Source organism: Sparus aurata, chromosome 16 (assembly GCF_900880675.1).
Source record: "Sparus aurata chromosome 16, fSpaAur1.1, whole genome shotgun sequence".
NCBI classification, from domain to species: Eukaryota; Metazoa; Chordata; class Actinopteri; order Spariformes; family Sparidae; genus Sparus; species Sparus aurata.
Window position 1 is genome coordinate 17,606,272 of NC_044202.1, and position 25,589 is coordinate 17,631,860.

The 25,589-nt window shown below is 42.2% G+C and overlaps 2 protein-coding genes across 3 annotated transcripts; one reads left to right on the plus strand and one right to left on the minus strand.

Moving 5' to 3' along the window:
• The first annotated feature begins 4,007 nt into the window (after positions 1-4,007).
• LOC115566396 (cytosolic 5'-nucleotidase 1A-like) lies at positions 4,008-16,940 on the plus strand. 2 transcript variants are annotated; one of them, XM_030392238.1, is made up of 6 exons: positions 4,008-4,075; positions 12,767-12,934; positions 13,137-13,266; positions 14,320-14,442; positions 14,578-14,762; positions 15,525-16,940. In XM_030392238.1, the coding sequence occupies exons 2-6, from the start codon at positions 12,821-12,823 to the stop codon at positions 15,894-15,896; spliced, it is 924 nt and encodes a 307-aa protein (XP_030248098.1). In that variant the 5' UTR covers positions 4,008-4,075; positions 12,767-12,820; the 3' UTR covers positions 15,897-16,940. The 2 variants fall into 2 exon arrangements, with proteins under 2 accessions (XP_030248098.1, XP_030248097.1); XM_030392237.1 differs by lacking the exon at positions 4,008-4,075 and adding an exon at positions 9,623-10,889.
• A 3,322-nt stretch (positions 16,941-20,262) lies between these two features.
• Positions 20,263-21,229, minus strand: LOC115566036 (interferon alpha-inducible protein 27-like protein 2A). Its single transcript, XM_030391784.1, has 4 exons — positions 21,148-21,229; positions 21,016-21,045; positions 20,690-20,851; positions 20,263-20,573 (listed from the first exon to the last, which is right to left on the minus strand). The coding sequence occupies exons 1-4, from the start codon at positions 21,155-21,157 to the stop codon at positions 20,488-20,490; spliced, it is 288 nt and encodes a 95-aa protein (XP_030247644.1). The 5' UTR covers positions 21,158-21,229; the 3' UTR covers positions 20,263-20,487.
• Between the last annotated feature and the right edge of the window lie 4,360 nt (positions 21,230-25,589).

Consider the following 25,589-nt stretch of genomic DNA (forward strand, 5'->3'; position numbering starts at 1 on the left):
TGACAGGCCTTTTACTACCTTTTGTTGATAGTATATTGCTTTGTGGGCCATGTAATCTGTGGGCGTTGCGTGGAAGTCAGACTCCTCACAGGCAGCTGGTGCCCTCCCAGAGCTACTTGAGTAATTAGGGTAGAATACAAAGGGCCGTAGTGCAGATAGATTACATCGAGTTATTTTTTATGTTTGATAGATGAAGAGTTGTGTTTATTGGCGGACGTGTGGGATCGATGTTAAACTGTAACCCGAGAAAAGTACGTGAATTTTCCTGTTTCAGCTCAGAGTCCCCGTAGGATTAACAACCTATGCAGCGGGTAAGATCCTTACACCCACATAAAACATGGTAACCTTTACTTTGCACTCACAGTGCTGAGCTCACAATTTACAGGAAGGTAGTTGTGTGCACATCCTGTCCTATATTTAGGAGGGGTGTAGGGTAACAACATTATCCTTCCAATGCATTATAAAAGGCAACATTTTGATCCTTTCAGTGGAATTAATTTTTTGACACTAAGCTAAACGCTCAAAGGGGCACTATGTCGTTTTAGAGAAGAAATGCACACTCAGAATTGTGATGTTTACAATATTATAATACAAACTTAAGAATATGTATTTTTTCCATTATTGATGAACAAACAGTTCTCAGGAGAAAATAAGGTCCCCAGCACACTGTTTGAAGCTACAAAGGTGGCAGGGTCCGCCACAAAGTAAAAACAAAGTATAAAATTGTGGCTCGGGTCAGTTTGTTTATTCAGTTTATCCAATCATGAATTAGTTTGTTTATTTAAGTTTGTTGAGGCATATCTCTTCTGATTATAATTTCCTCCTGCACGGTGCACCTTTAATGTGTGGTGACTTCCTGCATGTTTAATTCCTTATATGAGAAACTGATTTCCTGTGTGAGGCTACTGCCCTACTTATGACCTCACCGACGTGTCTCTGCAAGCCTGGATGACTAAGGTTTGAGTGCAAGTCATTTGTATAATAAACTCAAAGCGTTTCATGCCAGTACAGCAGGATAGACAGGCACACCCTGAACTCCAACCGTCTTGCACCTCACTGGTCTTTGTTATGGCTGGGATTGGTTTGCGTTTCACCTGCTCTCTGGGCCCCATTTTGAGCCCTGAGGGCACTCTTTTCTGGCACAGTTGAGCATTTCCTTTACAAAATCCGCCATTTGGTCTCAGGAGGCTCAGTTGAGGGAGTTAAATGACCCCATCTGTGCACAATAGATGATATAAACTTGACTTTTTTATACATTTTATCAAGAAATGATTATATGTTTTTTTTCCCATATTTCTGCAGAGCTTAATGCTCTCCAGTTTTGCTTTTTATTGGAAAACAAGTCAACAAACCTGAGATCACTTTTAGTCATGGGAAATAGCAATCACAGCTACACTGACATCAGCTGCAGCTGCTGCACTGTTTGTACTTCACGGCATCAGGAAGTGAAAGCAGAAATCAGATAGGCCAAAGAGCAGATAGGAGCGACCTGAATGATACATTTCCTGTTACCTTCTGACTGCGAAATTCATCTGAAGAGATGCCGCGCAAGGGTCGGAAATCAATTATTAACCTGAATAATGTAGTCAAGGTTCAAAGACTTTCTCCACCAGATAGCAGAGTTGCCTTTTCATTTCAGGGCAATGCAACTCTCCAACAACAACATGCAAAGTCTGTTTCTGGGGATACAAATGAGAATGTTTTTTTGGGTAAAAAGATCATATCTGCATGCTGTCACTTTTTCAGGAACTAAGCTAATGTTTGAACTTTGAGTTGTTCCCGTGATTGAATTGTGATAGAGGACCCATCTCACAGTTTACAATTCTCCAGTTGGAGATAAAAGCTTAAAAACATACAAAAAACAGTTCAATGAAAATTTAATGGGCGCCATGGGACCTCTGTTGGTAGAATGTGGGTGCCATGTACAGAGGCTGTGTCCTCGCGGTTGCCCAGTGTGTGAATCCAAAAAAATTTGAATTGATAAATGAAATAACCACTCAGTAGGAATGGTAGGCTATACCTATGTTTAAAAAAAAAACCCTCCTGAGGGAAGTAATGAGGTGAGCACTCTCTCTTTACTATCTAACGTTCTGCTCTGACGGTTTACTCACCCGACCAGATTTTCTTGTTCTCAAGTTCATTCAAACGCCCACACACACACCGAGCCCTCTCTAACGTGCACGTGTGACACACATGCTCATACCATGGCTGTCTCCTTGTTTGGAACATGTGTGTTGTGTTCTCTCACATCTGCAGGCTACATTTATTTTTCCGCCATAAAATAAGCCTTTTAGTCGCAAACAGCTGCAAACTGTTGCAGTCCCCTATACTATATATAATGTAAGAGGATATCCGTTCGGGGCACAGACGTCTACATACTCCCAGGATAGAAGGCAGCACGTGACAGCCTTACTGGTGGTCGCACACGAGAGGGTGACTTGGGCGATCAGGGTGGGACTGTGGCGAATTGATGATTTGGCTGGCTGGCTGGGGAGCGGCCTCCGTCTGATTTATACGTCCTCCTCTCACACGCTCATGTAATAAAGAATCAAATGAATCTTTCCTTTTCTTTTCGGACCTAAACATTCCTTCACGGTGACTATAGGTAGAGTGCGATGGCATCTACGGAACAGCAACCTGTTTAGAAATACCTAAATGTTAACCAGCGGCACTAACACACGCATTTTGCTGCCTGGGAAATCCTTTGATTGAATAGTTGGCCTGTGTGATTAATGTGCTAATTGCATGATTTATTGAAACAGAGAGGGGCAGAGCTTTGTAGAACAGCACCATAAGAGGAAAATTCCCCCGAGAGGCTGATAGACCTTCAGAAATTGAATCCACATTTGCATGTATGCATGTGTATCCCCGATTCACCTTATGTAAGGCTTAAAGGTGTGCTATGTCGTTTATGGGAGGGGGATTTTAATCAGATGAGCAAGATTTTCATTGACTGATTTTTTTTTACACCTGAACAAATTAAATCCAACTTTTTCGTGACTGAATTAACTGAATAATCAAACATTCATTATTCATTATATTTAGCAGACCCTACCAACTTTTCAGCTTCAAACCGTGTTCTGGAGACCTTATTTTAATTCGTAAGTAGAACAATTCCGGGTTTGAATTCCTTCTCTCGAACCACACAGTGCCCCTGTGTATTAAATGTTTACGAAGTGTTACCTCAGAGCTGGGAAGAACAATACAAAAGCAAGTGAGCGTTATCTCCTGGAAGTCTTCCAGGACAGGACACACTACCAGTTATACTCGTCGCTCTAGCATTTCTTGCTTATAAACCACCACGAGGTCCAACGACTGTGAATGTGTAGCATTAAAAATGTCTGCCATAACTGATATTTTACCTTAACAAGCCTTTAATTGAGCAACACATGAAGTGAAACCTGTGTTCCTGGAAAGTGGGAGGATGCGCTTTCGTAACTGTCGAGATCCCCCGAGCTGTGATAAATCTCCTACCTCTGCACTTTAAAAAGGGAGAGAAAAAAACAAAAAACCACACAGACACACGCACACACACACACACACATAGGCACATTGAGCAATATTTCCACCATGTTAACTGGTTGCGTTCTGACTGGCCTGGTTTGTATGGCGTGTATACATTGCCTGTTTACATAGTGGAGCAGTGGAGGAAACGGACCATAAACACACTGCACTGGTTTGTGATTCTAAGAGCACGGCTGAACTGTCTGCTTATCTCTGACCTACATGTGGGAGAATATAGGACATATAATAAAGGCGGAAGAAAAACAGGCTTATGTGAGGATAACCTTGTGATCTCCTGTGTGAGAACGAGCTGTAGTGGAATTGAATAATCTCCCATTAGGAGGTTTGGTTTAGGTGGCGCTGGGAGATTTTGGTGGTTGCCTGCTTGGAGGAAATTGCAGTCAGCTGGAGAGAGGAGAAGTGGACTCACTGTCATCCCTCGCTTACTCAACACTCAACACACTCCCTTCCTTTTATTATATTTTTTTTTGTTTTTTTTTCAGTGGCTGCCGGTCAAGGAAGATGTGGAAAACACTAGCGGGAAGAGACGCAGATATACACAGATCTACTTGTGAGTGAGCGCGCACACACACACACACAGGCGCGCAGGAAACTTTCCCTGGTCGCAGCCCTCCATCTATCTGCCTACTGACCCGCATTCCAGCCTGGTTGTGTCACTGGAACTCAGCCGAGGCTGTGGCGGCTACTGTCCATCTGATCCTAATGAGGCTGTGAGCCTGCCATTGAAAAGCCACATGAATATGCATGAAATCACATTCTTTTACTGCCTGTCTTCCTGTTTCACTCCATCTTTCCTGCTGTCTTCTTGTCTTCCTTTCATTCTCTCTATACCCATTCCTCCCAGAACCCCACTCAGTCAACTGGCTCCTGCCCTCCCCTCAGGTACTTATCTCCACCACCATTTGCTGATCTAGGTCAGTCTTCTGAGCTCTGTGTCTGTGTGTGTGTTGCTCACCCTCCCCATCCTAAGGCCAGTGTTACGTAACAGTGATGATTCAGTTGGAGCACAGGGTGTATATGTTCCTCTCTCTCTCTCTCTGGATACATCTGGCCCCGGCTGACTGGTGTCAAACCAGTGTTTTGCTTTGAACTCCGGACATTCCGACAAATTGGGCCGCCTCAAAACACACGGGGTGTGAGGAGTTCCTGCACAGCACCTGTTGTACAGCCCAGAGCCGTTTGTTGTGGTGGGGTTTTTTTTGTGGTGGCACCCTCTTTACGCCCCTCAGCTGGCGGCTATCTCGTCAGTTGTGGGTTAGTAGTATCTGAGAGAAATTTCGGGAGGGTTAGCATGGGGCCAGGCAGCCATGTTGTGTCAGCGGAGCAGGCCTTTCAACTCGGCCGTCTAATCTGAAGCTAATCCTAATCCCGTTAGTGTAAACACTGCTGCCATCTGGGCCCAGACACACCACGGGTCTGATTATAATGAACCCATCAAAAGGTCTTCAAACCACCACGCTGCGTGAGCTGTCACTGGCTCGCGCTAAACTCCCTGACCTGGGGTTATGACACACTCGCTCCGAGGATGGACAGTCCCAACAGCTAATGGGTAAACAAACAAATGCATAGCCGACACTGAGCATGAGCTGATGTTAATGATGTATCATAAATGAGCAAATGAACTGTGTGTAAGAGTGTACAGAAACAAACATGAGTGATCTGTTTCTATAGGGTCTTTGGTCACTAGAGACATAAGAGGGAGCATTAGCTGCGGTGATGTAACCAGGGTTGCTGGTTAATGGATAAGCAGGATGGGGGGGGGGTGTTGACAACTGCTGTGCTACCCTCACCCTGGCAACCCCATCACCACCACCCCTCCCAACACACACACACACACACACACACACACACACACACACACACACACACACATATACACTGAATGGGTGAGAGAGGGTAAGATATCTTATGAAGCTAGCAGTGTTCAGCCATTGAGTACTTGAAAGTTTTATAATTTATGCCATTTTAACATATGGGCATACCTGCTTAAAAAATGATTGATTACTTTACCATTGTCGGCAGATGAGTGTGGCTTTATTTTTGTTTAATTTTTTTTTTTAAAACAGACATCAGAGTAGAGCACCAGAAAAGGACTATCTGTGTATCCACTCCATATCTCTAACAAGCAAAAAAATGTATGCTTAAAGCTGCTCTAAACAATATTTGTGTATTAAGAATTGATCTGATTACTACAAATAACGTGAAGGAGTTCATTTCTGTGACAAAACCACAGATAATAATCACCCACTCTACAGTTTTGCTCATGTATTGCGTGTTTTAGCATCATTCAGCTATTGCTTGTCACAGCAATGTTTCCATACTCAGCTATTTTTAGCCAAAAACCTCTAGAAACCCCCTATCAACTACCTGTCCAGCATCTATCACAAAATTAGCGACTAGCTGGTAAACGCAGTGGAGCTTTTAGAAGTGAAAGAGCAAGTTCATTTCTTTTAGGAGTTGGTGGAGACCAAAAACATGTATATTGTATGTGTGAATAAAAAAGGTTTGCAAACATGTTCGCCATATTATCTTTATATCATGATTAAATGGCTAAAAAAAAAAACATCAAAAGAGAGTAAAGAAAGAAACACTTCTATTGCTGGCTTGTTGATTTGTCAGCAGGATGAGACATAAACTTCTCAACGGATATTGACAAAACTTGGATAGAGGGCGGGTCTCAGCCCAGAATAGACCCCATTAACTTCTGGTGTGGTCAACTATGGACGCTTTCAGGCGTATAATCCCAAGGCGTCCCAATTGACGCGTTGGGAAACCCAGTGCACCATTATTACTATCTTACCAACAGGAGCTTCAAGTTCCCCAAAACTGGGACAAGGACCTATTGAGGTTTCTGAAATTAGGATATCATCAAAACTGGGTAAAGCTGTCGTAGTAACTTTGCTGTTTGACACAGAATTTGGCATTATCCCAAACTGCTTTCGTAAAAAAAAATGTCAACTTCCCCAACACTTGAAAACACATTTAAAGACACTCTCATGATTTTGTAATAAAGTGAAGCAATCTAGGAATCGGTGCCAAGGGAAGTGAACTGATGCCAAGTATCTGATCTCAGAAAATCTGTTGAAACCTGTTGCTGCTGTTGGGGGTTTCATCCACACAGTAGCAGTATAGAATTGGAGCCATTGCTACTCTCACAGTGAACTGCCGTCTTTGTCAGCGAGCAGATGTTCCATTGTTCGGCTCCGTGGTGTAAGGTTGCTTCAGTTGAAGTTGGGACACTTGCTGCATCTTTTGAATTCAGCCCCACTGAGTGCCGTCACCACCAGCGCCCACCTCCCTCTGCACCCCCAAGCTACTCAGAGAGGGGCTTTACCCCTCCCCCTCTGTCCCCTTTAACCCCCTGCAGACCTCATAGCCCCCGCACAACCACTACTAAACCCCCCCTCTGGATACTTCAGTGCTTGTGCTTTGTCTCACCCTCGGTCAGATCAGCATCCCCCTACAACACACACACTCACACACACACACACACACACACACACACATCAAAAGCCAATTTACTGACCAATTACAACGGTGTGAGAGTGTATTTACAGAGTGTATTTGCATCAATATACATTTCAATTCTAAAATAAAGATCCACACACACACACACATAACACACCCACCCAGTGTGTGTTATCAGATGGTCTCTTATCAGATGGTGAATGTATAGTGTATAGATGCCTCTGTTTGCATGCTTACAATTCCTTCTTTTCAGTCCTCATCTGAATGTGACTGCTGTTGTCCACCACTGTGGAGCTTATGTAATAATCAGTGCCCTGCTTTCCACTTCCCCACTATAGGCCTGTGTGTGTGTGTGTGTGTGTGTGTGTGTGTGTGTGTGTGAGACACTGAGAGAGAGAGAGAGAGAGAGAGTCTCTGTTATAAGGCCTAGGAAACACACAGGCAGCACACACTTCCTGTTTTTGTGTTGAGCTCATTTGGAGGCAGGAAGTGAGAGGAACCGCTTCTCTGCTCTGCTCTTTCTGCTCTCTGTCGGGCAAGTTTTCACCCTGCGATGCCATGGGATGCTAGTGCTTAGTCAGCTGCCGCCCACTTACTTACACTACAGATCTAGGAGGGTGGGGTGGATCGAGGACCTCTCTGAAAGCCAATAACAACAAATCCAATAATATCGCTTGAGTGTGGTGTAGGCGCTGTTAATGGTCTCTGCTGGCACTTTAGCAAATGACCTTCATATGGGTCCTTGGTGGTAGATGATCGCCAGGTCTTACCTCAGCAAGAAAAAGGAAGAACATGTATGGGATAACAACATATGTGTGTGTGTGTGTGTGGCAGCTAGAACTCAGAGGAACCCCAGTTAGAACAAAGAATCCGGTGGTGGCAAACATGCCTGAGTGGTTGCTTTGAAGGACTGATTCAGGTTATAATAGTCATCTGCCTTGTCTGAGGGCCTCGGGCTGTGTGTTGGGGGTGGGGAGCTGATAAGAGGTAGGGGGGTAGTCCAGGCTGTTCCCCTCTTTGTTCTGGCCCACTCCACTCATGCCTGCTTTTGTCTCCACCCACCGTCTACCACTGAGAGAGCATTATCTCTCTATCCGTCTCGCGCCAAAACAGAGAGAGGGGAGGGGGGCCTGCTGCTTCTTTCTTCCCCTTTGCTTTCCCTCTGTCCTTTTTCTAAGGTACGTTTCTTTATGTGAGGTCAACACAGTGACTCCAGGTGTGTAAAAAAAAAAACAGCCTAGAGTTCAGCTTGTGCGTTCCCCGTCTCCCTCCTCTCCTTCTCTCTGTTTCTGCCTCCCCTTTCTCTCTAGCATTTCCCGCCACTCCAGGGTGCAAGGGGAGGAGAGAGGGAGGGGAGTGGTGTCACACAGCCGGTATGAAGAAAGGCTGGCTCTTCTGAGCCTCGCGCCAAATGCCGGCGTTATTCAAATCAGCTCAGTGGGTGCGGCCCAACTGTCTCCATGTCCTGTTAACCCCCTCAGAGCTTCAGCCTGGCGAGCAGCGACACAAAGGCAGAGGCACATAAAGGGTAAACGCAGCGCTGATGTTCAACAGATACAGCAAATTACAAATATTTCATTTCACCCCTATTAAAGAGATAAGAATATTGCAAATTTTGCAGATTCTCTTTAAAAACGAGAAACGTTGTGTTTCTTCATCATGTGAAACTTGATTTTCCCAAGCTTTCCTTAATGAAACAGGACATTAATCATTCTGTTAAAAGGACTTTTTTAAATGTTGGCTTTAATTCTACTACAAACATAGATTTGAGGGTCATAACAAAACATGAACTACCACAGACTGGTGGTGTATTGTTAAATGCATTGTAGCCACATAACTGCTCTGTTTTCAAGACACACACAAAAACTCAGCTTCTGAGATCAACTTCCTCTCTCACACCCACAGTTTTTGTTTCACGTCCCCTTTGTCTTCATCGCCCCAAGGAATGAACGAAGCAGTGAGGTTTTCAGGACTGACCTGTCCTCTACTGCACTCTAGTGGCTGAGAGCAGGAAATGCAAGAAAATGACTGATGCATTTTTAAACAACACCGCACTCCTCAGTCTGTAATCTGGGAAGCAATAATCGGGATTAAATTGCGCTTGAAAATGTGGCCACATTTGTTTTCTTTCTCCTCTGGTTAAAATGTCTTCCCCGAAACATAGTGCACCTTTAATTTCTAATTATGTCTAACATATCTACAACAAAACAAATACTTAACGAAAAAAATAGACTGAATGTCTGAATCTTTGGTTCCTCCAGTTTCAGGCAATAAAAGACACAGAATCCTTCAGCTGTCCTCGGTCAATCAATAATAGCTCTTTGCGTCTGGTCTCTGAAGGAGCCCAGGGGGAGCGTGTGGTCACAGCCAGACACATCACTCTCCAGGTTACATGGGCACAATGACAAAAGGCACTTTGCGCAGTCCGTTCCATATGTGCTGAATTTAGAAGTAGTGGACTGATATCTGTAACGGCCCCCTGCTGCTTTGTGATTTGATACAATCTCGATGTTATTTGCCTCGAAAGTACAATTCATACTGCAAAAGAGGATGTTAAATCCTGACAGAGATATAAAGATGATAGCAGTGATGGATGGAGCTCTGTCTCTATTATCCTTTTGTTCATCAAATCCCTGCACGGATGTCTGCTCGTCCTCCCAGAATACATCTGTAGTGGCTAAATTGCCTGTTTGTTGTGATAAAAGCACATCTAATACCATTTATCTGGCGTTCATGCTCCTCGAAGCGAAAACCTTTCATCTTTGTTCCCTGCACTGCCGCTCTGTTCCTGATTGATGCCATATTTGGACGGCTATATATGCAGTCTGGTGTCCTCGCAGCCAATCAGATCCGAGATGTGGGAGACTGACTCCCTGGCCGTTGCCTGGCAACTGGGACTGCTGCTCTGTAATTCAATTCATGGAAAGATCCTGCAGGGGTTTACATGGGAAGAGGGGAGAAGAAATTATCGTTAGAGGCGCAGGGGGGAAAGCAAATGACCCAGGATGGACTTAATTTCCCATGCCGCTGAGCTGGAATATGAAATGATAGTAAGACTTGGATTAGCACTTGTTGTTAAAGTTCTTTGGTATAAAGACTATTGAAAACAAATATGATAATAATTATCTTCCTTTAAAACAGTCCATTAATGTATTGCAAGAGAAAAATAGCATCAAAGATATCAAACTCCACCTCTCTATGAGGAGAATTGAAGCATAAATGCATTACAAGCATCATGACTCATCGGCCTGTTCTGTCCAACGGGTGCGTCAACCACTTGTCACATACATTAAATCACACGCGCTGCTGCTGCTGCTGCTGCTGCTCCATGGAATTAGACACTGAAAGGGTTAAAAAGGGGGAGGATGCAAAAATGGCTCAAAGTCAGCACTGAGTGTGGTGAAGAGAGAGAGAGGAACCCACAGAAAAATACAAGCACAGAGGAGCTGAAGATGGAATACAATGCGTACGATGCTTCAGCAGAGAGGATGTATTATTAGCTGGAGTTTCTTTTTTTTTCAATCTCCTTCTATCTCTTTCTTATTCCTTAACACTCACTGACCACCTTTTCAGAGCCAAGTGCCCTTGATCTCATCTCCTCAGCGCACCGGGACTCAATGCAAATTGTACATTTGCAGGCGTGAGTAAGGGCTTTTTAGGGAACCCCTGCCAAAGAGAGAGGGAAAAGAGAGTTAACTGAGGACACACTGACTCAGTGTGGACCTGAGGGAGACAGGAGAGTGGTGAGCCAGAGAGGTAAGATGAGTCTAAACAACGGTCAAACTCTGACCAGTGGACAGGATTCGACCAGAAATGGCAGCAACAGCAACAGGGCTCCATGGGAAGGTGTTCGGGCGGGTTTGAAGCCCTCCACCCCCACCAGGAAGCCTGAGTCAGTGAGTATCACCTCAAGCCGTCCTCATGCAGCATCCATTCACAGGTGCAGTTCTTTTGAGTTTCCATGCAGTTGTTGCAGCAAAGAAGATGTTCATTGCACAAATCGGAAGTGAACCACAAAGTCAGATTGAATCTCGTTTCATTGCTTTGGAGCTAATTTATGTTGATCATTCTTGCGAGTTAAAGCCTGCCAAGACACTTGTGTTCACGACTCCAGGCTGATTATTTCACAGTGGCCGAGATGATGTCATATGATGGATGACAGACACTCTGACCACTGAACTTCAAATCAAATACTAACCTGAGGGTAAAGAGCGGGAGGGTTAATAACAGGTTTACCAGCAAGTGCTTTATCTGAAGCCTTACTGAAAAGAAGTTCAGTGGAGATGTCGTACGGTGTAACAGGATACAGAGGCTCAGCTTGGCTTCATTGTATTAGCTGGAAACTGGGCAAAGCATAGTGGGCTCTTGTTTCAGATCAGGTGCATCACTCTCTATAAAGGCTGTAAAGGCTGTTTCTTACCTTGACCTGATGAACCAAAATAAAAAAAAAAACAGATGCAACAACTATAATTTAAGGCAACTGCAGAATGCAGAGAGTTGTCTCATGAACTCAGTGATAACATGTCCCATATGATGCTCATTTTAAGGCTCATACTTATATTTTGAGTGTCTACTAGAACACGTTGACATGCTTTGAAGGGGCTTTCTGGAACTGGTGCTGGACCTCATTTCTAAACTAATGTTAGCTAGAGTTGCTCTCCGTTAGCAGAGCGGAGGGAGGCAACTGAGACGAGGCACTCGAGAACATGCATGAAGTCACATCCTTAGGCCTGTAGGTGGAATATCCAACCCGAGTCTTTCACAAAGGTATCCACAGTCCAGCAGCATTAAGCAACTTGTATAGGCAACTGAGAGAGATAGTTGCTATTGCTACAAATTGTTGCACAGGGCCCCTTTAATGTTCAAAAACCACATTATTTTCCTTATTCTGTCCATTGCTGCAGCACCTCTATTCGCCCTCTGTCTAAACTGTCTGTTTTAGTGGTTGTCTCTTTAATACCTTTCCTGCCCAAAAAAGCCAAATCTGCTCTGATTGGTCAGCTCTCACAAGTCTGAGCAGGCACTGAAACTTTCACATTATTTATTTAGCATGTAGACTCTGCTTTATAATAAAAAGAGAAGAGAAATCTCCCTTTCTGCAATATGGGACCTTCAGTGGAAGATATTCTAATCCTGTCACTGTTTACTTGCTATTATTATGTAGATGTAGAATGCTGACGAGAGCTATCTTGTTTCATATCTTGTTTTCCTTATGCTGCTGGATTCTGAGAGTTATTAAACATAATTTGTTGTTGGCCAATTGTGACTCATGGGTGATTTCATGTCCAGCCCTTTGGTGACCAATTAAAAATGCTAAAACAATTTCCCCCAAAATAAAAAAAAATCTCTTGCGATTATCAGTCAAAATATGTATATGCACAAACTGTTCTACACACTGTGTGATTTTTGGAAGTATCAGCCAGGCTACAAGAGTCTCTCAGAGGAAAGTATTTAAAATCACACTGTCACTTCTCCTGTCACATCATCTCACTCAGTTTACTCATCCTAAACTGTACATCAGGCCCTAGCTGTGACGCCATTATTAAATTATTCCTCTCTGGTGCCAGAGTCAGCAAAAAGTTTTTTTTCCCCCTCCAATATTCTTATGGCTTAGAATATGAGAAATAAAATGTGTCCCTGCAGGCAGAAAAGTTACAACTCTGAATCTGATTGGACAATAATAACACCAGCTCCTCGCATTCAACTAAGGCGGCTGTGTTTGTGAAGAGCTAGGCTGGATGTGACCCAAACATTTTTAATCTCTTTCCCCCAGCCAAAGCCAGAGAATGCCATCACCATCGCCGTGTCGTCACGAGTCCTCTTCAGCATGGAGAAGGAGCAGCAGATCTTTGAGCGGCAAGGCATGGAAGACTATATCAAGTATCAGGTGGAGCATGAAACGCAGCCTCTCAGCCCCGGACCTGCCTTCTCCTTCGTCAAGGTCAGAGGCTATGAGGAGAAAGAGATGGAGAACAAAGACTAGTAAAACCCACTGCAGAGAGATACCTTGCTGTCAGTGTAATGTGTTAGGTTGTGTCTCTGGAGGCGGTGGATGAGTAATAAGCATTAAACACCAACCCACTCAGTCACACACACACGCTTCTGTCCCCCGCTGTGATAAGATATTGTCTTTATGTTCCCAGGCTCTGGAGGCTGTGAACACTCAACTGAGGGAGCTTTACCCAGAGAGCGAGGAGCTCTTCGATGTCGTGCTCATGACCAACAACCATGCAAACGTCGGCCTAAGACTCATCAACACCATCAATCATCACCGTGAGTTGCTGATACACATGAACAACTGAAAGTTAGGAGGTATACTTGGCTTTAAAACCGCAGTGTTTAAAATTTTTAAATGGCCTTTCTTTAAATTAGTTGGTGTCACAATAATTTCTTTGTTGAAAAGTCTTAGTCAAATTTGGTAAGATCAACAAGGCCATCAACATCACAAACGGACTATTGCAGTCTAAACATTATTGGTTTTGGTCTTTTCATGGAATTTGTTGATGATAAGAAAAATGTAAAATGTCACCATCTGTATTGTGTAAACGAATGAAACCACCATTGCTGATACAGTTCATTTTCTTGTACATTATATTTTCTGCTGAGTAGTTTCAAGCCATCACCTCAGCCAGTAACCGTTGACACAGTTCATTTACTTTTTTCTTCCGTTCTGGAGAGTCCTGCTGGGCGGTCACCAGGGTCACCCTTTCTCATTTCTTTTGAGATCAAAAACAAGCCTGTAAAATGAACTTGAGGTGAGCTTACTGTATGTGCAAGTACTGCACATATATATTTCACAGTCAACCGAAGCAAACGTGTTTATCCTTTCTGAAGCCCCTAGAGTCGATGGACTCCCACTCAGTTTAATGTGTTGCTCTCTATCCCTGAGGATGAACTGGGGCTGACAGTGGATTTGGCAGGATCTTGTTCATGGTCCACTCACCACAATACGACCCTTGGGCATAAGTAGTGGGAATTGAGAATCTGGGGTTCTGGCTCCTTGAAGAGGCTTGGCAGACCCACACCCAGGGCCTGTTAATGTGGTAAAGCCAAGTGGAAGAATCTGCACTGCCTGAGTCAAGATCTCAAGGACTTTCCTTTCAGGTCGCCCTGGGTTCCGACAACCAGTATTTGATGGCTCAGCTTTGAATGTTAGTTATTCCCCCCCGATCCTGATCCTTTTTACTTAGCGTCAAAATTGTGCTTCTTCAAATATTGCAGTCCTCCTGATGATCCTTTTGTTTGTGCTTTACTTTTGTTTCTTGAACATCCTCAGTTTTATGCACATCAGCTGCTCACTGAACTTTTTCGCCCTCCTCTCTACAGAGTTGTTCATCGAGCGCTTCTGCATGACAGGGGGAAACAGCCCCATTGGCTACTTGAAGGCCTACCACACCAACCTTTACCTGTCTGCTGACCCCATCAAGGTTCGAGAAGCACTGGAGGAAGGTCAGTGCTAAAAGACAGAAGCGACATATTACTGTGAAGCTGTAACACCAGCTTAATGAAGCGAAGGTTTGCGTCCCTGCTGCATGTTTTGTGACATATACTGATACACAGCTGACTTTTCAACAATTCATCCAGGCATAGCAGCAGCCACCATGTTCACCCAAGAGAAGATGACGGAAGTGTCGGAGACTCAGCTGCGTGTCGCCTTCGACGGTGACGCCGTCCTCTTCTCCGATGAGTCCGAGCGCATTTACAAGACCCATGGACGGGACAAGTTCTTTGAGCACGAGAAGGCGCATGAGAACAAGCCTCTGGACCACGTACAGTATACACATACAGTGACAATTATTTTAATCTAAAAATCTAATTGGACATGTAGGACATTTGGTACATTCAATGAAGGGATTGTTTGGGTTTTTTACAACTTGGGTCTTATTGTCTTACCTGTGACCATCATCTCTGTCACTTAGGATTGGGAAACATGGTGACAGCCATCCGTCCATGCCATCCCCCTTTTTCATCAAAATGACCAAAATGCATCCACAGTGTTAACCTAGCTAGGGTTAAGAGTGAAGGCTTAATTATGCTAACTTTGTACGATAATAGATACACTTTTCCTTTGCCACCATCCAACAACAGGAATGCAGAAAGAAGTGGTCAGTTGACCAGACATGCCAGATTATTAACATAACGTGAATTGGAGCCCATGCTGAAATATTGGCAGGAATTCCTAACTAAGCAAAAACACTGTGCACAAGCTTAAGCACAGGAAGTCAAAGATGAGTGTGGTGTCTCCCAGTCATCTTATTTCTTTCAAATAGATTTGACTGATCTGGTGGATTGTTATAAACCTGTCTTCGCTACACCCGTCTTCTTCTTGACATGTCAACTCATTTCCCCATCTCAGGAATCATTCGACCAATAGGAATGTTGGCTAATGCTATGACTGCACATTATTATAAGTTATAATGAAGTTTGTTATGAACTGAGATTCTAAAATTCTAACAAATAGAGTCACATATAAATCGAGAAGCTAACAAATGCAGCCTGTGGGCTCACTGTACTCGTCATTCTTTCTGCAGGGGCCACTGAAGTGTTTCCTTGAGGCTTTAGGAAAGCTGCAGAAGAAGTTCTATAACAAAGGCCAGCGCACGGACTGCCCCATCCGGACCTACTTGGTGACAGCTCGCTCCGCAGCCAGTTCTGGTACCAGAGCCCTAAAAACTCTGCGCTCATGGGGTCTGGAGATCAACGAGGCACTCTTTTTGGCAGGGGCACCCAAGGGCCCTGTGCTTGAGAAGATCAGGCCGCACATCTTCTTCGACGACCACATGTTTCACGTGGAGGGAGCAGCTGAATTGGGGACGGTAGCGTGCCACGTGCCCTATGGGATAGCTCAGACGGTCAGCAAGAAAGGAATTAAAGACAAAGATACGTCTCAAGCACCCAAGTAGCCTGGACATCACTGCGCAGAGACACAGGAGACAAAAGGGACGTTTCATTTTGGATTTCAGCAGCAGAAGATGTATTAACTTATCCAGATGATGCAATATGAGTATATAATATAATGTTGTCATGTCGCACTAACACTACAATACACAAATAATTTGGTTGTTACATTATCAGTCATAAAGAGATGCAAATTTCCAATGAACTCCTTATAGACACCTAAGAAGGTGTAGTAATAGCTTAATTAGCCATCAATAAATAATGTCATCGAACCCTATAGATGAGTGTTAAGCCATTAATAATTAATAAAATTGGGGTTGCCAGGTTGTGAAAAAAGGTCTTTTACTGAATGGACAATATGGCCTTGTAACTTGCAGAAAAGGGCTGCAGAGGTTTGAGACTAAAATGATACTGTTAATGGTTTAGAAACATACATTATATTGAAATCTAGCTAAATTAAACCTGGCAACCCAAAATGTTCTCTTGTTAACCTTTGATAAAGGGATGAATTGCAACTTCAACTTCTGTGTCCAACTACCACAGGAGACCTCCTGTAGATTAGAACTAAAACAAAATTGTCACACTTTAAGACAATATTTATTAAGACAACAGGTTGCTCAGCAAACAAGAAGCAGAATTTGTCAGACTTGCATGTTGTTGGTTTGCCTTTATGTATGTTGTACACTTTGTTGTTTGATCAATGTATATGAATGTATTTTAAAATGAAGTATATTGGTAAAAAGGAAACATTTTACTTTATATTTATATATTAATTTGATATTTCTCATAAAGATGAGTTTTAACTTATTTAGCAATTATTGAGATCCATCATGTGCAACTTTCACTTCTGCTACTTGGACCTGAAGTGCTAAAAGTTTGGTGTCTCCCGCGTTGTTGACTGTCTGCCTTGTTTTATCATTTGGGTGTGTCGTTATTGGTACTGTTGTTCTACTGTACTGAGTGTGAAGTGGCTATTTATAACAAATTTGATTCAGATGTGGGGTCGAGGTTAATCTTGGCCAAATAAACACTGATGGATTGTCATGCAATCAAGTTTTTTCTGTTTTAAGACTGAAGTAAAGATGACTGTATGACAGAAACACATTCTTTCCTGTCTTCTTCCCCTCTGAAAAAAAGCAAAATAGTATTTATTCATTCTGAGTAAACATATGATTGGGTCTGCCTATGGTCATTGTTATGCCACATTAACAGTGGCGCGCTCCAAATCAAACTATCCCATTAAGAATATCGACAGATTGTGTCTTTTAAGTTTTTTCACAGGTAAAAAGACAGCATGAGAGTGAAGTTCAGGCCCATTTTTCATTCCCAGTACGCTCCTTGGCCGGGTACTGAACTGCAGTGCTTGAATAATGACTTGTTTCTGTTTGCGTTCCTACATGTTCGTACATTTTAATGTATAAACTATATATGTGGAGTGAAAAATTGTGGGATTAGGGGAAAATTGAGAATCTTTTATGATTTTAAACTACGGGGAATTCTTAAAGGCTTTCCTCTGACTTACTTGCTCCTGCTTCCATCAACTAAAACACAAGAAAACAGAAAACATTACAGCTCATCTGGATTAATCCAAGACATTTGCTACAGTTACTATTAGTGCATTTTTATAAAGAAAACATGAGTAGGCTATCGGTGCTGTCAAAGACATGCATCGGCATTGTCTAAGAACAGTGACACTCACAAAGTCCAATGTCGTTCGTTTTATTGTTGCCCCTTGAACTGGGTTTACATCCTGAGTGAGGGTTAGATAACATTTCTCCTTATCGCTGTTGAACATCAGTGAAACTAAAATTCCAAGACAGGACTACGACTGGAACACCAGAAGTGAAAGCAAAAGACAGAAACACTTAGAAGACACTGATAAATCACTGGACTTCGTTCTTTGTAAAGACCTGTTGACCTTTTATCGTGACACCCGTGCAATAATCATGATCAAATCAAATCAAATCAATTCAAATCAAATCAAATCAAATCAAATCAAATCAAATCAAAAATCAAATCAAATCAAATCAAATCAAATCAAATCAAATCAATTTTATTTATATAACAGGGTAAAAAAAAAAAAAAAGATCAAATCAAATCAAATCAAATCAATTTTATTTATATAGCCCAAAATCACAATCACATTGCCTCAGTGGGCTTTACAATCTGTACAGTGAACAACATCCTCTGTCCTTAGACCCTCGATTCGAGTGAGGAAAAACTTCACATGTTGATGGAAAAAAAACCTTTTAACAGGGTAAAAAAAACAATGGAAGAAACCTCAGGAAGAGCCACAGAGGAGGGATCCCTCTTCCAGGACGGACAGACATGCAATAGATGTTGTGTGTACAGAAAAGAGCAACAATTCACAGTTTACAGGTACATCGACAGAAGATCTGATACAAGTTATGCAATGTTAGTGGAACCAGGAGACGACCGAGCAGGACGAGGCATCACCAAGTGGAGCCCGAGCCAGACGACCTCCTGTCCACCATGTTGACCTGGAAGAGGGCAGGCCACACAAGATAATTAGTAATAGACAGAGAGAGGCATCAAGATTTACAGAAATAAGGATATGAGGAGATAGTGAAGCAGAGGAGAGCAATGATCCAGGAGAGCCCGGGGTGTGACGATCCAGATCAGTCAGTATTTCGAGGCAGCAGGAGCCCGGAAATGGTGGATGGTCCCAGGGGCCCGTGGTCCATCAGAAGGGAGCCTGAAAGAAAGAGGGGAGGAGGAGGAAGAGAAGTAGGAGAGAGAAGAGGAGGGGAGGAGAAAGCTATAGAGAGTGACACAGCTTGCAGCTTGTGGGAACAGAAAACAAAAACAAAGGTTAGAGAAATGCAGTATTTATCAGAATAAACAGATTGTTTTCTCGTCGGCAGCACAGTGTAACTCTAGTAGTATAGGAACTCATTGAGACTGACACCGACCCACTGAAGAAGCTTACAGTGCTTGTCTTTAGGTCTTTAGGTGACACCTGTCAGGAAGATGTTTCCCAACTTCACTACGTGGTCTCCCTCTGGACAGATGTTGACGTTGAAGATGCTCCGATGTGTCACATCAACAAATGATTTCAAAGGGGTTTGCTTGTGGTGACGGACACAGAGAAAAAGTGTGTTTTTAGCATCTTTCAGCTCATCATGTTGGTTTTGCAAGTCGATTTATTCTAATCTACAAGGCACCAATTCACAACAGCAGTTATTTCATGACAGTTAGACCCAACAATCCCCATGAGCAAGCACAGTGGTGAGGACAAACAGCCTTTTAGCAGAAAGAAAACCAAAAAGCAGAAAGGATGAGCAGATTGTCTGATTCATTTCTATGTATGTGTAAATGCCCCAACTTTTTTAGAATTGGCATTGTGGGTTGTAACTTCATTGCATGATTTTAAAGGCCAGAAAATGGTTATGGGTTAGCGGACATCCAACCTTTTATTGGAAGCATCAACGACTTATTTTAACCACATAGGGTGTGTTTTTGGGGTGTGTGAAGACAGACAATACATGAGTTACAGGGAGATTAGCGCTGACCCTATTAGCTCTTTACCACCACAGTGTAAATGCGTGCAGTGAGACCAGATATGGATGGATGACCAGTTGTTGTGAAGAGGAAAAAGACATTCAATCAAATAAAAAAAAAGTACTCCAATGCTGCCGCTCCTTCCATCCAGCCACTTCCAAACTCTGACTGACAGGAAGATTGTGACTTCTCAGCATTCTGTCTCAGTCTCACTGACCTTAAAAGAGCAGATTTACAGCTGCCTGCGAGAACTGCGATCATAAAACGACATCACTCATTAACAGAACTCATGTCTAATAAAGAACTCATGGAACATATACATCTGAGCAGCAGGCCAAACTGTTATGTATGAGGGGGAATCTTAGTACATAGAAGTATCTCTGAGTGGAGCTTTGTAGCAGACTACACACAGAAACATTACTGTTTAGATTTCTGGCTTTTTTCCCCCATTTTTTATTGCATTCCTGGGCTTTGTTATTGCCGTGTTGTTCATCTTTTTCATTTATCCCCTTTTTTTGTCTTTTATTTGACTTTTTGTTTTCCTGAAAGCGCTTCAAGGGAGAGTTCACCCCAAAGTCCAAAATACATATTTGTCCTCATACCTGCAACGCTATTTGTCCATCTAGATTGTTTTGGTGGAAATTTGCGAGTTTTGGAGATATGAGCTATACAGATTCTCTCAAATGTAATGGAACTGCGTCACACTTGGCTTGGGTGCTCAAAGCATAATAAGATACATTTGCTTATGCAGGATAATCCACAGACCTTGTTGTGAGCAGTTGCTCATAGTTACTACCCCTCAGCTGACGATCTCCCAACTATTTACAGATGACACAGTGAGCGAGCATCTTTCAGAGGTTTTAAAAGTTTATTGCATAGAAACATGTCAGCTGTCTCAAATGACAAAGTTGCTGGTTAGCATGTGAACTGACATTATTTTCAATTTCCTCCTTAATTTGCCAAAAAATGATTTTCAAATCAATTTTACTTATATAGCCCAAAATCTCAATCATTTTGCCTCAGTGGGCTTTACAATCTGTAAAGTGAACGACATCTTCTGTCCTCAGACCAGATTTAGATGAGGATTGCGGCCAGCCCTCCCAATGCTGCTCCAGTGCCGCCCACAGCTGCAGTGGCAGCTCCTGTCAGTCCAGCTGCACCTACAGAAACATTGCACAGGTTATATTTCAAGTTATTGAGCTACAGCAATGATCATCTCAGCACTCTGACACAAAGCTTAAAAAAGTAATATAATACACCAAGGAATGAATTTTACCTGCTGCCTGCAAAACAGCCACTGCGCTTCCTGCTGCCACCGCTCCTCCATTAGCCACTGCTGCAGCTGACATCATGCTGGCAGCATAGGAGCCTGCTGCGATTCCAACTGAGGTGAATCCTATGCCGGCCAGAACGAAAGGAGCCCCGACCACGGCACCTGCTGCATGTTGTCAAGAGCACAGCAGAGGAAACTGTGTTACACCACTTCAATATGGATCATTCTTGAAATAACTTCAGTATGTCACTTGATTTTCTACTTTAAAGTGGGTTCAAAACAACTGGAAACAAGCACAGATGATCCACGAAGGCTTTCCAAAGACTTACTTGCTCCTGCTCCGATTAATGCAGCTGTCACTGAAACACAAGATGAAAACATTACAGCTCATTTGGTTTAGATAAAGACAATTGCTATGGTTGCTACATGTTTAGAGAGAGAGAAGGAACAGTGTTACTCACAGAGGCCCATTGTGTTCTTCTATATGATGAGCCTTGCACCGGGCTGAGTTTATATACTGAGAGGTAGGTATCATTTCCTCTGAAATGAAGCAGTTCAGATATAATCAAAAGAGGGCGTCACTGAGTACTTTGCTACCTTTCCCTATAATGCGTACCTAACATTTCTGAGGTGGTTTGTCATAATTAGAACTGGAAAAACCAGATGGAAACATCCTATAGGCAGCGAAGACAATAATGTTTTCACCCTGGTAGCTCTTCGAGATCAACATAATTAATAAAGGAAAATATTAAGTATTAATCCTTAACAGTTCATAAATGACTTCACTAGTTGTGCTCAAGTATACCAACAGATTGTTGCTATAAAATGTCAAAACTGAATAAAATCTGCAAATTAAAAAAAACAAAACACGTCTTACACCCAAATTCCTAATTCGTCAAGTCTTCATCCTCTCATTTAAATGAACTACTCTAAGCTCTATGACAACTCTTAGTGAATGGCAGTATGTCCCTGCTATACGAAAGGTATCAGTGGCAGCAAAGCTTCTTTAGTTCAAAGGTCATTTACTGTATATAGAAAGTAAGAGACGGTTTCCAGGAAGACAGGTAAACATATCCAATGATCAGCATCATACAATAAGAGACATGGTTGTAGTGTCCTGTTTTTAATAACTGTATTTATGTTAATGGAGTCATAGTATGCCCATTTTCAGGTTCATCATTTTGTTGTGGGTTAATACTTGAATAGGTGCACATGCTCATACTCATCTTCAAGTTAGCTTCACTGCTTCCGTGAATATAGGCATAAATTATGCTCATTATATGTGCATGTGACACTTTTCAATTAGAGCTGGTCTAGACCCTACAGATTACTTTACAGAGACCCAACAATCCCCATGAGCAAGCACTTAACAACAGTGGTGAGAGAAAAAAAACAGCCTTTTAGCAGGAAGAAAACCAGGAAGCAGAAAGGATGAGCAAGTTGTCTAATTTGTTTCTATGTATGTGTAAATGTCCCACCTTCTTTGGAATTGGCATTGTGGGCCACAACTTCCTTACATGATTTTAAAGGCCTGAAAATGATTATGGACTAGCTGATAAACTGACTTAATCTCAAGAAATATCAGCAGTTTAGCACATTTGAAGTGACAGATTCAAAAGTTGCTGTCGCTTCTTTGTAGTTAACTATCTTCTGTTTTCTCGCCAGGACACAATCAGGTCACACAGGAAATTAGAGACTGTGTTTACATGTCATACACCTGGCTGCTGTTATAATTAGACTTTCTAACCAACACCCAACCTTATTTTTAATGACTCATTTTAAAAACATAGGGTTTTATTTTTTAAATGTGTGAACACAGACAATACATTAGCTACAGGGAGATTAGCTCTGACCCAAATAGCTCTTTACCACCACAGAGCAAACGCATGTAGTTGAGACCAGATATGAATGAAAGACCAGTTGTTGTGAGGAAAAAGTTACTCAGTTAAATAGAAACAGTACGTGTGATGTGAAAGTGAAAATGAAAGATGTTTAGTTACCATACAATCTCAATCTGTAAAAGTATTTCTGAGTGGAGCTTTGTAGCAGACTACACACAGTCCAGAAACATTACCATTTAGATTCCTGGCTTTTTTTCTTCATTCTTAGTCTATGTCATTGCCATTGTGAGGGACTTTGGCTAACTTGGAAGACCTCCAGTGGTCCAGCAACCTTTGGCAGACTGCATTGTAGAGCTGACTTCTCAAGCTGATCGAAGTTTTGGTAAGGTTGTAAATATTTCATGGAGATTTTTGTTGCTCATACCTTAGGTTTACAACGCGACTTCTGATACTAGATATACATTTGAGGCTCTTATCACCGCCCTTGATTTAATTTCATGATCTGAAAACCCTCACACTTCCCATCCTGAAAAAATATTAAAAGATTAGATTTTTAATTCATGTAAGAAGTTCATCCGTGCCAGTGACAGAGTTTTTCTAACTCAGCTTACACTTTACAGTCTTGTGGGTTTCTGTTTGTTCCCCTTCACTCTTCTTGAAAACTACATTCTATCCGATTGGTCAGTATTTACAGGTTGAAATCCAGGTCAGGTTTTGTTATATTTGTATCTTCCTGAAAACTTTGCAAGTTAGACAACATCACTGTTTTGGGACCACCTTGCTGCCAGGTAGTAGACTCACACTGTCCAGTGAAACTGCAGGTAAGAGGCAAATTAAGATGAGCATGAGAAAAAAAATGTGTTCAGCTTTTTATTGATCCCCTTTTGTTTTTTGTGTTTGTTGCCTTTTGCTGTCATGAAGTCTCTTAAAGGGAGAGTTCACCCCAAAATCCAAAATACATCTTTGTCCTCATACCTGCAACGCTATTTGTCCATTGACATTGTTTTGGTGGAAATTGGCGAGTTTTGCAGGTATGGGCTGTACAGATGTCTGCCTTCTCTCAAATGTAATGGAACTGCATCACACTTAGCTTAGGTGCTCAAAGCGTGATAAAATACATTTGCTTACACAGGATAATCCACAGACCTTGTTGTGAGCAGTTGCTCATAGTTACGACCCCTCAGCTGATGATCTCCCAACTATTTACAGATGACACAGTGAGCGAGCATCTTTCAGAGGTTTTAAAAGTTTTTTGGATGAAAACATTTCAGCTGTCTCACATGACTAAGTTGCTGGTTAGCATGTGAACTGACATTATTTTCAACTTCCTCCTTAGTTTGGCAAAAAAATATTTTCAAATCACATCAAACCAATTTTATTTATATAGCCCAAAATCCCAATCACTTTGCCTCAGTGGGCTTTACAATCTGTAAAGTGAACAACATCCTCTGTCCTCAGACCAGATTCAGATGAGGATTGCGGCCAGCCCTCCCAATGCTGCTCCAGTGCCGCCCACAGCTGCAGTGGCAGCTCCTGACAGTCCAGCTGCACCTACAGAAACATTGAACAGGTTATATATCAAGTTATTGAGCTACAGCAATGATCATCTCAGCACTCTGACAAAAAGCTTAAAAACGTAATATAATACATCATGGAATTAATTTTACCTGCCGCCTGCAAAACAGCAGTTCAGATATAATCAAAAGAGGGCGTCACTGAGTACTTTGCTCCCTTTCCCTATAATTGCGCACTTAAAATTCCTGAGGTGGTTCATCATAACTAGAACTGGAAAAACCAGAAAGAAACATTCTTTTGGCAGTGAAGACATTAATTTTTTCCCCCTAGTAGCTCTTCGAGATCAACATAATTAATAAAGGAAAATATTAAGTATTAAACCTTAAGAGATCATAATAGCCAATAGCTCTTTACCACCACAGAGCAAAGACGTGTAGAGACCAGATATGGATGAAAGACCAGTTGTTGTGAAGAGGAAAAAGTCACTCAGTTAAATAGAAACAGTACGTGTGATGTGAAAGTGAAAATGAAAGATGTTTAGTTACCATACAATCTCAATCTGTAAAAGTATTTCTGAGTGGAGCTTTGTAGCAGACTACACACAGTCCAGAAACATTACCATTTAGATTCCTGGCTTTTTTTCTTCATTCTTAGTCTATGTCATTGCCATTGTGAGGGACTTTGGCTAACTTGGAAGACCTCCAGTGGTCCAGCAACCTTTGGCAGATTGCGTTGTAGAGCTGACTTCTCAAGCTGATCGAAGTTTTGGTAAGGTTGTAAATATTTCATGGAGATTTTTGTTGCTCATAGCTTAGGTTTACAACGCGACTTCTGATACCAGATATACATTTGAGGCTCTTATCACCGCCCTTGATTTAATTTCATGATCTGAAAACCCTCACACTTCCCATCCTGAAAAAATATTAAAAGATTAGATTTTTAATTCATGTAAGAAGTTCATCCGTGCCAGTGACAGAGTTTTTCTAACTCAGCTTACACTTTACAGTCTTGTGGGTTTCTGTTTGTTCCCCTTCACTCTTCTTGAAAACTACATTCTATCCGATTGGTCAGTATTTACAGGTTGAAATCCAGGTCAGGTTTTGTTATATTTGTATCTTCCTGAATACTTTGCAAGCTAGACAACATCACTGTTTTGGGACCACCTTGCTGCCAGGTAGTAGACTCACACTGTCCAATGAAACGGCAGGTAAGAGGCAAATTAAGATGAGCATGAGAAAAAAAATGTGTTTAGCTTTTTATTGATCCCCTTTTGTTTTTTGTGTTTGTTGCCTTTTGCTGTCATGAAGTCGCTTAAAGGGAGAGTTCACCCCAAAATCAAAAATACATATTTGTCCTCATACCTGCAACGCTATTTGTCCATTGACATTGTTTTGTTGGAAATTGGCGAGTTTTGCAGGTATGAGCTGTACAGATGTCTGCCTTCTCTCAAATGTAATGGAACTGCGTCACACTTAGCTTAGGTGCTCAAAGCGTGATAAAATACATTTGCTTATGCAGGATAATCCACAGACCTTGTTGTGAGCAGT